At 39.6% G+C, this 13129-nt stretch overlaps 2 protein-coding genes and 2 non-coding genes across 4 annotated transcripts; 3 read left to right on the top strand and 1 right to left on the bottom strand.

The window, feature by feature from the left end:
* The first annotated feature begins 6391 nt into the window (after positions 1–6391).
* On the top strand, positions 6392–8746 carry rpl12 (ribosomal protein L12). Its single transcript, XM_029498284.1, has 6 exons — positions 6392–6549; positions 7325–7398; positions 7717–7815; positions 7956–8037; positions 8123–8209; positions 8597–8746. The coding sequence occupies exons 1-6, from the start codon at positions 6513–6515 to the stop codon at positions 8713–8715; spliced, it is 498 nt and encodes a 165-aa protein (XP_029354144.1). The 5' UTR covers positions 6392–6512; the 3' UTR covers positions 8716–8746.
* LOC115041606 (small nucleolar RNA SNORA65) lies at positions 7438–7560 on the top strand. Its single transcript, XR_003840630.1, has one exon. It is a non-coding gene; the product is annotated as a small nucleolar RNA SNORA65 (small nucleolar RNA).
* Positions 8333–8459, top strand: LOC115041607 (small nucleolar RNA SNORA65). The gene has a single exon (XR_003840631.1). It is a non-coding gene; the product is annotated as a small nucleolar RNA SNORA65 (small nucleolar RNA).
* An 852-nt stretch (positions 8747–9598) lies between the features above and the next one.
* On the bottom strand, positions 9599–13076 carry pole3 (polymerase (DNA directed), epsilon 3 (p17 subunit)). The gene is made up of 4 exons (XM_029498679.1): positions 12649–13076; positions 11499–11584; positions 11227–11345; positions 9599–10828 (listed from the first exon to the last, which is right to left on the bottom strand). The coding sequence occupies exons 1-4, from the start codon at positions 12712–12714 to the stop codon at positions 10650–10652; spliced, it is 450 nt and encodes a 149-aa protein (XP_029354539.1). The 5' UTR covers positions 12715–13076; the 3' UTR covers positions 9599–10649.
* Positions 13077–13129: the final 53 nt, after the last annotated feature.

Genomic DNA, 13129 nt, shown 5'->3' with positions numbered 1-13129 from the left:
GTGCATCCTTCTGTAAACGAAGCCACACAGTCTGTCTGATAATGATTTATGAGCACGTTTAACCAAAGCACATGAAAATGTTCATTCTTCTTATGGTTTGGTTTTTTGTTTTTTGTTTTTTTTTGTGCAATCTATGTTTTTCTGTCAAAATACAAATACAATCTCGTACATCAAAGAGTCCACGGCATTGAAAAAAAAAAAATGTTTAAAACATTCTCGGCTCAGAGGTTCCGTCCCGCTGTAAATTCAACCCACATAATTATAATCTGTTTTCACACCCATTTTATTGGAATGACTTTTACTTTACTAATACAATAATATATAATAATACTAATGAATACAAATGATTGAATTTTTTAAATGCACAAATCATTTTTTTCAGTTGGTGAGGTGATGCTTTTATCAGTGGAGCCACTGCTGAGTGATCAGTTCAATGTCAGTGTAGAGGCCAGAGATCACCAGGTGAATGTGCTAATTGTTGCACATTCAGACCAACCTACATTTTATGTAATGACTATCATGAGGTGTATGGAAGTATATACCAAATGGCCCTGCTTAGCATCATTTTTTATATTATGGTCCCATTCAGAGGAAAATAGACCTAAATCAGGGGATGATGACAGCCTGTACCACATACAGCGATCTGCATGACAACCTGGATATAGTACAAAGCAAGTCAGAGCCACCTTTGACTACTCCTCAGCTCCACCTTCTCCTCCAAATACAAACAAACAAACAGAAAAAGTTACCCGACAGACATATTTCAAACTGAAAGGTTTAAAAGAGTAGTTCATCAATCGAAGGCTGATGTCACTGACCGTATTTTGTCATGCCATAATTGACAGGAGGCTGCACTGCTGCTAGCAACTATTCTCATCTTCTGAAACATTGCAGTTCAGCGACAAATGACACCAGCTTCTTTGAAGGGATTTAAGATACAACTAAACTGAATTCGCCAACAAGTCAGTGCAAGAAAATTGAGGGACAATACCAAAGCTCCAGAGCATGTAAGTACATGGCCTGAACCATGGGCTGGGTAACACACTGACATTGTCTCGAGTGAAGCTGAAATGTAAACCGAGACTGTGGGGTTATCTGGCAGGAACAGCAGGAGTAGTTGGTTGTCATCTGCATAGGAGCAGATAAATGGTCACTAGGATGTGGTGTCTATTGCTAAGAGACAGGAGATCTATATGGAACCTTAAGGCACCTCTTTGGTGAAAAACACTGGGTGAGGACATCCGGCCTCGCTGTGACCCACTAAAGGATCACCAGCATCACCTTTATTAGAAAGTTCAGATAGTAGGATGCAATGGTTCACCATGTGAAGGGCAACTGATAGATCCAGAGTCTAAGGACCGGCTGCAGCTCGAGTTTCCCTTCGAGCTTCTGTCACAGATGACAGAACCATTCCAGTGGAGCAGCGGCTCTTAAAGCCCCATGGATTATGCTCAAGTAGAGCCATTCGTGAGAGGAATCCCTGACTGGACTTTCAAAGTTGAGTAAAGGAAGTTTCTAGAGCAGATGTGTTATCCAATGCAGATGAAAATGTTTCCGAAGCTAGTGAAGCATTTATTACATGTGTGACTGACTCACAGCAATCAGATTATTTATGAATATTTCATGAAATGCTAAACTATTTTGTTGCGGGTGGGGAGTGTTAAAATTGTGGTGTGAATTCAGAATGACAATGTGAAATGTGACCTGGGCACTGAAGGTGTTCTTATTTTGACGGGGACACACATTACTCTTTAAAACATTCTGTCCTTGCTCTGGTGTGTCTCCAAGCATGACTAAGCTCTATTTATTCCTGACAGCTCTGGATATGTTCAAATCACTGCTGTCGCAGGAGATCACCTTCATCTCATCATGCATCTCTTCCCTAAAGATAGCACTTCTGTCCAGCATGGTGTTTTTAAGGCTCTAATGGACATCAAGGTTGTCCCTTGTCAAAGTATCTATTTATGATTTTCATGGACGAGATCTTTAACATATTCAAAGATTCAAAGGGGCTAAATAAGGATAAATATAGAGTTTAAAAGCATAATAAGGGAAGAGTATAAGACAATTTCTAACAGTATAAAAGCACAGAATGTGACGGTTAGAAGACTAACTGAAGGCAGTGGAGAACAGTAGTTTTTAGTTTCTCTGAGCTCCTTCCAGCAGTGTGCATCATGGAGGCTGAAAGACATTTCACTCCATTTAGATTTAACTCTCAGCTCCACTGATTGGCCAGCTCTTGGAGACCTTAGAAACCTTTTAACCTCACAGCCTCACAGCTGCTGTGACTTTTTATTTCTCCATTGAAACTTTCTGTGTGGAGTCTACATGTTGTCCCTGTTCCCTCATTAGGTGAAATGGTGTCTTGTTCCCATAGTTGTGAGTGTAAGGGTGACTGGTTGTCTCTCCATTTCAGCCCTGGCTATAAATTGGCAGCTATGATATTCTACTGTGCTAAAGCTTGGCTCCCGTTGTAAGTCGGCTTGGATAGAAGTGTCTGCCAGATGAGCTAATGTAATGTCAATCCTTGTGTACTGAGACTACCTTCTGCCACTACCTCACCACTCACCAGCCATCATCCCTGTTATTATATTATTTTATTTATTTATTTATTATTCTGCCTCCCCCAGGATCCCTAACCCATCACCATTCCCATTAGGACTATCATTAATTTCTCAAAATATTCTCTGCTCAAACAGTGCGTCCCGTGTCTTAATCAAAAATAACTTAAAAATTTGAATTCAACTCTGTTTTGGTCAGGGAGCCTGTGCAAAGGGAATGATGAGCTCTCTCTCTCCCTCTCTTTAGTACAGCAGTGCACTAAATAAGATGTAGATATTTCATAGTTTAATGTGATAAACCAGTGAAGACAGTGTTGAGATAATTGACTCTGGAGGATAATTAATTCATGTCATCAGAGGATAAATCCAATTGATGTTCTCCCTAGAAACACCAATTGATCAAAATTAAATGTTTTCCAAATCTTTGGTTTATGACCAAAACCCTGTGAAATGTCAACCTCATCAGACTTGATGTTACACATTTTGAGCTAAATCAAGTAAAGATTCAAGTTTCCTGACTGACTTCACAAACCCAATCAGAGCCAAATGAGTCCGACCAGGCTTTGGAAACACTGATGAAATTATTGATGAAATGAAATGGCTAGAGAGCAGGAATCCAAAGACAACTTCTTCCCCTCTTTGAATCTAGTTAAAAGAGACAAGCTGTGTACTTAGGCCCTATTCCCTCGACTGCAGTCGGGATTGAAAAAGAATCAATACAAGAAATTGCAAACTAGAGAAATTAGATGGAAAACAAGAGAAGAAGAGCTACTGATAGGAAAAAAACAAGTAAAAAGGTCAAGCAGGAGCAAAAGATGGAGGAGAGAAACTCTGCTGAAATCGAACTGTTCCCTTGAGTTTAACCACTGAGCTGTCCAACTGTGTGTCTGTGCGTGTGTGTGAGTGTGATGTTAATATTGAGGAGAGAATCTCTGCCGAAATCGAACAGTTCCCCTGAGCTGTCCAACTGTGTGTGTGTGTGTGTGTGTGTGTGTGTGTGTGTGTACGTGAAGGTGATGTTAACATTGGCTTGCTGCTTGTGCTTCAGGCTCCAAGTTTGTTTATGCAGAAACAGCTGACCCTCCACACTGTATTATACCTGAACAGACAGGCACAGACACACACACACGCACACACAGTTGTTCAACTATTTTTGTGAAGTTACATCATTTGCATTAATGCATTATTTTCTCTCTTACTGTAACTTCAACCATTACAGCTGAATGACTAACCTCCTGTTTTTGTCATAGATACAGGAATAATTAGCCACATTATGACTGCATTCTTGTGTCTAAACTGATTTACAATCACAAAAATGTATTGAGTTTCTTTCTTTCTTTTTTTTTACATATTCCAAAAGTTTAGAATATGTAAGTATAAACATATAGAGAAGGCACAACCACACACAAGCCCCCACACTGATGCACCCACAGACACACAACAACATGCACAGATAAAAAAGGCTGCTAGAAATATGCATTATCATAATGCACTGCATTAACAAACAAAAGGGCACCATAAAGTGAAAACTGGCAAAGAGACATGAAAATATAAACTTTTCAGCAAAAAATTAATGTGTTCCAACAAACAATGCATTAAACTCTAAATCTTTCTGCCCAGCATTAGAGAAATAACACAAAATCTGACCCAGATGAATGATATTATGCAGCAATATTTTACAATATAACATCATTCAAATGTGACATTTCCCATGAGCAATATCTGAAGATACAGTTAGAGCTGTCCTTTCATAATATGAGTTTTGAATATCTGGCTATCCTCACAGATTTTTCATGATGCATAGCAAAATGCAAAAGAGCAATGATCTCTGCTTTTCACCCACTTATTCCCTCTCGTGTTCTGCAGCTATTCCTGTAGAGGAGGTCTGAGTCAAAAAGTCCTCCAGGAATCAACAGCAAAATCATGCTTTCTACATGCAACAGCGAGGCGAGCAGCAGCTCTGATTAAATGGTAGCTCCTAAACATGGCAAAGATCCAAACTAACGTACACTCAATACTGACATCACACTATAATCTAGCAGCTTCAGGCCTATTAGCCCACAACAGATACTCATCCACTCAGCACCCACATGCAGTACTCTGTTCTCCTTTCCTCTGAGTTCATGAAACAGTTCAGAAAATAACCTTTCACCATCAATAAAACACTCAGCATGTCAAAATCCACTACACAAAAGCAAAATCTCTGTCAAAATAGTCGCAGCACATCATACACACATGTACAGATCAAGTCTTGTTTCTGTGCAGCGACCTGAGTCGTTGCAGACAAATTCTCTCCTCTTTCGTACACCTCCATGTGCCTGCATACATTTGCTTTTTATTGTAAAAAGTTATTGTATCTCAAAATATGTACTATAGAGTCGGTGCCAAGGACTGTGTATTTGCTGTCTTCAGCCTGGTTGAGTCCTAGTTGCTGCAGATGCTATTGATTGGATTGGATTTCTTATCTTTAGGTTACCTAATTAGTAAGACAAAACTCTTAGCAAAAGTAAGAGAAAAAATGTGAAGTGTAGGTTGCAGCTGTTCACTAAATTCAGACTTAACATTTCAGCAACATAATTAACGTTCACTGAGAACATTCATCTGATCATATTGAACTCAGTGTTTTCGTTGGATTATATATGTATATGCAGGGCGAATGAACTTTTTTGATCACCAATGTGGCTGGTAAATTTCTAAAGTTACCAGCAAATCACAATTTCTACTAGCCATTTTTTCGGGGGAAATAGGACCATGTATAAAATCAACTTAATGCATTTGTAGTGGGTTGGAAATGCCACATGTTAAGGGTTTTATGTGAACAGACACTCCTTATTTTTATTTGTTTGTTTTTTTTTTGTTTTTTTTTTGCAAATTTTCTGAATCAATCCAACTTTGTTTATACCGTTTTGACATCAGGTCATCACTCGGTAGAGGGCGCTCTCGTTCCAATGAGGGCACCTTAGGGAGCTCACTCACGTGCTCCGCTCGTGCGCTGCTCAATGCTAACTTTGGCTGTCTCCCTCAATAATCCACAGGTACGTGAAACCTGCTTTTCTCCGATTGGCTCTGTTTAATATTTATTATTTCACATAAATGCATCGCAAATCGTTTTGTGAAGTTGTGACGTGGGTTTTGAGATGTGTTTGGAACGGATTTTTGTTAATATTTGTCAAAACGGGCGCCGCCTTTGTAGATGATCACCTCCGTGAGTTTCAGTTTTACACCGTTCCTGGCACAAGTTATAAACAACTGCATGCGCTCACAGACGAAAATGTGTTGATTTAGAGTAGAAGCCATTCAGCCGTGTGTTCACGGTTAGCTTTTCCGGTCGCTCGTTAACCGAGCATGGTGGCGCCATTTTGCTAAAAGTGAAAATGAATGCTGTAATAATGTTGCGGAGAGGTTCTGTGTACGTTATATCAGTGTAAGTTAAGTGTAACTGTGTATGTGTTAAAATAGGAGTGATCGTAGTAATGTGAATTAAGTCTATTTGTGTTTTGGGTAATATAATTTTTGTATTGTAATATTTTATACAGATCTTCAATATTTATATGTATAGATTATCAAAGAAAATTCTAGTAAGCCTCTTGTTTATTTCGAGATATGACATTTTAAATTGGTGTATATCTGTTTGTGTGTGTGTGTGTGTGTGTGTGTGTGTGTATGTTGTGTAATAGTTTTGGTAGCCATCCTCTTCGCTGGGTGGCGCTGTCGCAAAATGGAGGTCTTAGAAAAGAAGCTTTGCCAAAGAGCCAGTGAGAGTCAACGAGAACTGAATCGCATCTTCTCGCGAGAGTTGTTTGGGGTATATAAATAGGTTCTCCACAGACTGTCTTCCTTTCTGTGTCCCTTAGCGGTGAAGGTGCAACAGTAATCGGTCGTCCCGAGTCCGGGTTCATCCGACACCCTCACCAACCAAGCTGAACTGAGCTCAACCTACACAGCAGCAACATGCCTCCCAAATTCGACCCCAACGAGATTAAGATTGGTATGTTTTTACTGTGGAGCGGGTAATAAAAGCTGAGGCTTGTTCACACCCAAGATGGAGCCGATCGATGTGTCGGCCTCTGACCGGCGCGGAAAACGGTAAAGATAGGACACAAAAAACAGCAAAGACGAGCTGTGTTTAGTGTTTGCAGGCATCAATGTGTCGAGCGGTGACCCATTTTTTAAAACAAAAGGGTTTAACGGTTCAATCGGCTAAAGGTAGACTCCATATTTATCCACGTGGGACAAACCTACTAGCTGTGTGCTAACAAGGATGCTATGCTAAAATGAATGTCATTGTGAACTTCAAAGATTAATACATTAATTTGTGGTTAAACCTAACATCTCTTGTGGGATTTATCGCAATGATTTAAATGTTTGCCATTTTTTAAGCAAAGGGGGAATTCATCAATTTGTTCTATCAAAAGTGAGTTAACGTTATCGCTATAGTTTTTATTAAATAGCTCTTAAAAGGTAAAATATTACTATTATTGACGCATTCTATTGTTAGTGTCAAAACTGATCGTTTTGTTAAGAGTTGCAGTTTTAAAGTTCAGCTGGTTTCCTTGTATTCTGCGATACTGCTGCACAGGTCCGTTCAATCATTTCCTAAAAGCTCACATACATTAATCTGTTACGAATAGTTATACCGATTCAGGACCAGTCAGCCTGAGTGGATATCATCACTGGGCTGTTATTCTTGTTATGCAGCAGTCTGTGAATGCACAAGTGTGCAGAAATCAGGCAAAGCTGAAACAATTTTGTTTTTCTTGCAGTGCACATGAGATGCACAGGAGGAGAAGTCGGTGCCACTTCAGCTCTGGCCCCCAAAATTGGACCTCTGGGTCTGGTGAGTATCCAAATCGGTTTGCACAAATCTAACCAGCCTCCCGCCACTATTCCTGTCTAAGTGACTGAGTATAATCCAGTGGAGGCTCAGACTAACCCAGCTTTAGGAAACAGGGCTGTCCAAACTAATGGACAACTCTGTGCCGAAAAGTCTGGAACAAGAACCTGAAGCTCCTGTGTCATAAATATTTCAATGCATGTAGTTCTACTTGTTAAATCTACAGTACTAGAGAATTGATTTTTAGTTTAGGCAGGATAAATTAATCTTAAGTTGTGTTACCTTATTAAAGCTGATTGTTCCTTGGTGTTTTCTTCCCAGTCTCCCAAGAAAGTTGGTGATGACATTGCCAAGGCCACCGGTGACTGGAAGGGCCTGAGGATCACTGTAAAGCTGACCATCCAGAACAGACAGGCAGCTGTACGTACTGTATATACTGCCATGCTAACCTCATTACTACTTCCAGCCTGCTTAAAGTAGAAATGCTTAGTGCTGCAGGGCCATGGATTTGTAGGATTGAGTCATTTGAATAACTTCCCATTTTAATTTATCTTGTTCAGATTGAGGTGGTTCCCTCTGCATCTGCCCTGATCATCAAGGCGCTGAAAGAGCCTCCTCGTGATAGAAAGAAGGTCAAGAATAGTAAGTAATATTTCTTCAAAACCTTTTTAATTAAAGATGAGTGAGACAGACTGACTACATCTCATCTTTTTTAATTCTTTCTCAGTCAAGCACAGCGGAAGTGTGACCTTCGACGAGATCGTGAACATTGCTCGTGTGATGAGGCCACGCTCCATTGCCAGGGAGCTCTCTGGTAAGTACGTGGGTTTCAGGAAGAGTCGAGACAAGTGTGACATTTATTTCCTATTAGGAACATCTGATACTAGTCCAGTGCTTCCCTTGGCAAGCAGACTTTTTGATACTTTTGCATTAGCCTCCCGCCACTATGCCTGTCTCTCTGAGTGACTGTGTATAATCCAGTGGAGGCTCAGATTGACCCGGCTTTAGGAAACAGGGCTGCCCAAACTAATGGACAATTCTGTGCCGAAAAGTCTGGAACACCCGTAACCAATCCAATACATACATTCAATTCCATGTTATTGTTAATTTAGACTAAATCTGACTCTTCATTGTTGAATCACTTTTGTGTAGACAATAGGTGAGTGGCAGCTAAGTTTTCATGAACCTTTTCCCCTTTCAGGAACCATCAAGGAGATCCTGGGCACTGCTCAGTCCGTTGGATGCACCATTGATGGCCGACATCCCCATGATGTCATTGATGACATCAACAGCGGCAAAGTTGAGTGCCCATCTGACTAAATGAACAAATAAAACGTTCACAAAAAACCGAGCTACTTGTTAAGTGTGTTTATTTATTTTTGTTTGTTTTTTTAAACAAACTACCTGGGTTTTAGTGTGTATCTAATAAACTAATGTACTTCTGCAGGACTGGGGTGGTGTTCTGGGGAACCTTGATGTTGAGTTGATGCAAATGGATAAAATTTGGGGGATCTGCACCAGTGAAGTTGTTCACTTCCATATTTGCAGAGGGGGGAAAATCTTCAACATTTCCAACTAACTCAGCTTCTAAGTTCTGCTTTTCAGAATGGAACTGAAATTAAGTTTCAATGAAAATACTTTAAGAAATTTGTATAACTTAAGTGATTTCAACACAAATGCATAGCAGTACATTGATGTTTACTGCTTTATTCTTTAAGTTTGAAGTGACTTATTAGCTTTCTATAAGGTTGTATTTTATAATTGAAGGACTGACCCTATTAAGCCCAAAGAAGCATAGCTGCTTGAGTGGCAATTCTCTGTATTTGAACCTGAGATGGGTTTAGCGTCTTATAACTGATACAAAGTTGCTTGTACAGGGTAAATGGGATCAGTTGTCCATTTCTGTTCTGATCTTATTGTGATGGGGAAAAGAGATGTCAACTATATTTACAGCATTGGAGACTTTAGAGCAAATTTTTTCATGAATGCTGCTCAAAGCTCAGAACTTTTGGTTTCTGATTGTCATGGTTTACAGTGCATAAATTCAGCAAGTATCCAATGTGTCGAGCTATTTGCCCGTTACAGCGAACAAATCTTTGAGTGAGGTTCTTCACACATTCTTGTCATATCCATTCAATCTTTGCTTCAACTCTAGCAAAGCACCCTCGTGCTATCTGAAAGTAGTTCAGCTTTAAGAAATGAGTCTTGATCAGCCTGCAGATGACAACGGTGTTCGTTTTTTGCCACTGATTATTCTATGCAGGTTTGGCTTTATACAAAATATTTATTGAAAATCCAGTCATATAAAAGTCTACAAACGTATTAATGGTTCCAAAAACTCAGCAGTCAAAGAACAACAGAGGACCTATTCTTACTGGTGCAGCTGATTGTACTAGGTACAAAGTAATAGGGTCCAACAACAGTTTATCACAGCAATTATTTTTTTTTTTATAAACACATTTCAAAGCTACTTTTTTTAAATCACCGGACAAAAACAACCTTTCTTCTAACACTGGATTTCTTACTTGAAGTGTCATAAAAAATATTTAGCCAAACAAAATGTATGAAAAAAAAATTTACAATCAAAAGCTGACCTCAAATGGCAGGATTTCTGTTTACTTGTTCTTTGGACTATAAACTAATTTTTATTCAGGAAAAGGATTGATGCAGTTAAACATCTTTTTTGGAGAACTTTTGTTAATCTAATAAAAACAGTTTGTAAAAAACTGAATTTATGCTTCTCAGTCTGAAGGTGTCTTGTTGACAGTGATCAAACATTTCAGACACCTTTTTTTTTTACAACAGATGAAATCACTCCCTATGTTCTCACCCTCTCCACTGGTTAATCGACTGAGATGCTGATTTACCAAATGTACTAGCTCGTTACCTAGTAAAACGTTACCTAGTGCCAAGAAAATGCTGTTAAAGAAATCAGTGTTTCTACCAAAACATGGGTCAGGTTTATATACTAAACAGTACAAAATGTACTGGAACAAAGTAGAGAGATGGATTATGTACTTGGACATTTGTGGTCTTTGTGCTTTATGTTGTGTGTTTGGTTAGAAGACAGAAGCTGCACCATCACAAACAACTGGACTATACCGTACCTCCTCATCACAGTGCTGCTGCACTGCACAGGGACTTGATGACAAAACAAGCGTCACTTAAACGTGTCGCATCCAGGCAGTGATAACTTCAGAGGAGTTGGTGAAGTGCATTTCATTTTGTCACCAGAGCTTTGTGGTGGAACATCCTCAATTCTCCACCTCCTCTTCCTCCGCTTCGTTCTCAGCTTCAGGCTCCTCCTCCATGCGCTCCTCCTCCTCTTCTTCCTCTTCCCTGCTCTTATCATTCTCAGAGTCAGCCTTCTTCTCTTTATCTTTGCGCTTCTGCTCTGACACTTCCTTCTTTCCTTTCTGACCTTTCTTATACACTGTTAAACACAGAGGGCCAACATCAACACTAAATAAGCAGCATTAGAAATGAGAGAACAACAGTTCCTGATATTTAATATTGATAATTTGTTCCCACACAAAGAGACTATCCAATCACAAATTAGCTGTAATCTGAATAGAACCTGCCATTTGACTTTGGCGTTTAGTGCATGTTGGTATCAATGTTACAGGCATAGCAACAATACCTAAGGGGGGTTATCACTAAGTCAAGGATGGTCTTAAAGGATAGGGTTTTGTAATGCATTCTCATGACTGAAACATTTTTCACACTGGCAAATATGGTCAGTTTCTATAAATCAGACTGATGTTAATCCATAGCACATATCAGTGGAGTCACATGAACTTTTCTTCTGGAAAGATGGACTCATGTACTGACCTTCCAAAGCTTCTCTCAGGGGCTCCAGGAATCGCTCAAACTCCATTTCTTCCATTGCAGCCAAAACATCTCCTGCATTCAAAGTTTTTCTCTTGGCTTTCATAGCGAAATTATTTGCACTGTGACAAGATACACATATAAAAATTATTTCCATAATCACATTACGTTTCAAGCTACCCTGTAAAGTTAGAATATGTTAATTCATACTCTCCATGTTTTTGTTGGGATTTTTCATGAATCAGCATGATTGCGTTTAAATTTTTCACTCTTACCAAGAGGTTGCATACAACACAAACACACTGGCAGCTTGGGATATGGCTCTTCTTGCTTCTTTTGACACATTCACCCCATCTGGGAGCTGTTTAAAAGAAACGTTGTTGAAGAATTACCTAATCTCAAAACTATGGTCCAGGTTTTATCAGAAAAAAAGGGAGGCTGGACCAGTATCTGTTGATTTTGATGTTTTTGGACTTGCATATTATATTTCTAAAGCTTGTAAAAAAGGCAAGACAGGTTGCTGTCATTACTTTCTATTGCATCCTGACTGTATGTCATCAATGTGTATGGATGACACAACAATAATCAAATTTCATTCATCCAACTTTCTTGAATAAGCAGCATTTTACTCTAGCAGTCACTTGATTCATTGATAAACCAACTAATTATCTTTAAAAATATGACAAAATAGTGAGCAAAAACTACATTTAACTAGAGTGTAAAGACATATTTACAACACTTCTTTTGACCATACAATAACAAAAAAAAATCTAATATTGCTCAAAACAAATGAATATTAATAATTCCAAATTTAAACCTGACATTTCACTATCAAGCTAATTTCCAATAAACATTCTGTCATTCAGATAGAGATGAAACTATGTATTACATGTATTATCATCATATCACTTGAGATCTGTTTCTCCAGCCCAATTATACATTTGACTATGTCAAATTTGTGCTTTTCAGGGGCTTGTTGAATAAATGAATATATCAAATATTACTATAGGACAAAATAGGAGAGGTGGTAGGCCATCAAAATGAACAAGTACAAGAAATAATAAAAATATGCGACATAAGCTGAACACAAGAACATGAAACATTTTGTGTACGTGTAATTAAGTACTTGATAAAGTATGGCGACATGACGATATTATAACTGATTAAATCAAATCATATCAAATCAATTTTTTTATACAGCGCCAAATCATAACAAAGTTACACTTTACATATAGAGCAGGTCTAGACCAAGTAAATCAAGTAACCACTTAAATCGGAATTAGTGTCTAATTAATATTCATTCCGTCCACTCCTAGATTTTTTATTTTTAGAGAATAAAAAAAAACACACACTCAGATAATCATTTTTAAATCGACCTATTGGTCTAACGCCTGAATATAACAGACTTTCGTTCCCCGCACTCACCGCCTCCTTGATGATGCGGGTGATCACCGCGTTGGGAAGGTTAAGGTCCTCCGGCCTTTCTGCCATCTCCCTGTTCACCGGCTGTTCACCGGCTGTTAGCCGACTATTCGTCGCCTGTTCCCCGTGAACCGAGCCGCCGTTGGGCCGCTACCTCCACTGACGCCGAGGGAGCGTGCTGGTGCTAAGCTAGCCCGGTTAGCCCCGCTGACGGTGCGGTGTTGGCCCGGAGCTCCGGAGCTCCAGCTGCTTCAGTCCCGGACAGAGCAACTCGGTCAACCGGCCGGTGCTCCTTCGGTTACCGCGTGCAGACGTTGACGCTGAGGGGGTCAAAGTTCACCCGGTGCCTGGACCCGCGCGCGCGCCCATCAAGCTAATTTGTTTTGAGCCGTTTCCCGCAAACCTTCCAACCACGAGCCCCCTACGTCATCTCTCAACTTTGACCTCTGACGTGTAATGACGTACACCGCGTAAAATTACGTAG

This window comes from Echeneis naucrates, chromosome 3 (genome assembly GCF_900963305.1).
Source record: "Echeneis naucrates chromosome 3, fEcheNa1.1, whole genome shotgun sequence".
NCBI classification, from domain to species: domain Eukaryota; kingdom Metazoa; phylum Chordata; class Actinopteri; order Carangiformes; family Echeneidae; genus Echeneis; species Echeneis naucrates.
The sequence above is the reverse complement of the archived record's forward strand: the minus strand, read 5'-3'. Positions and strand labels throughout refer to the sequence as shown.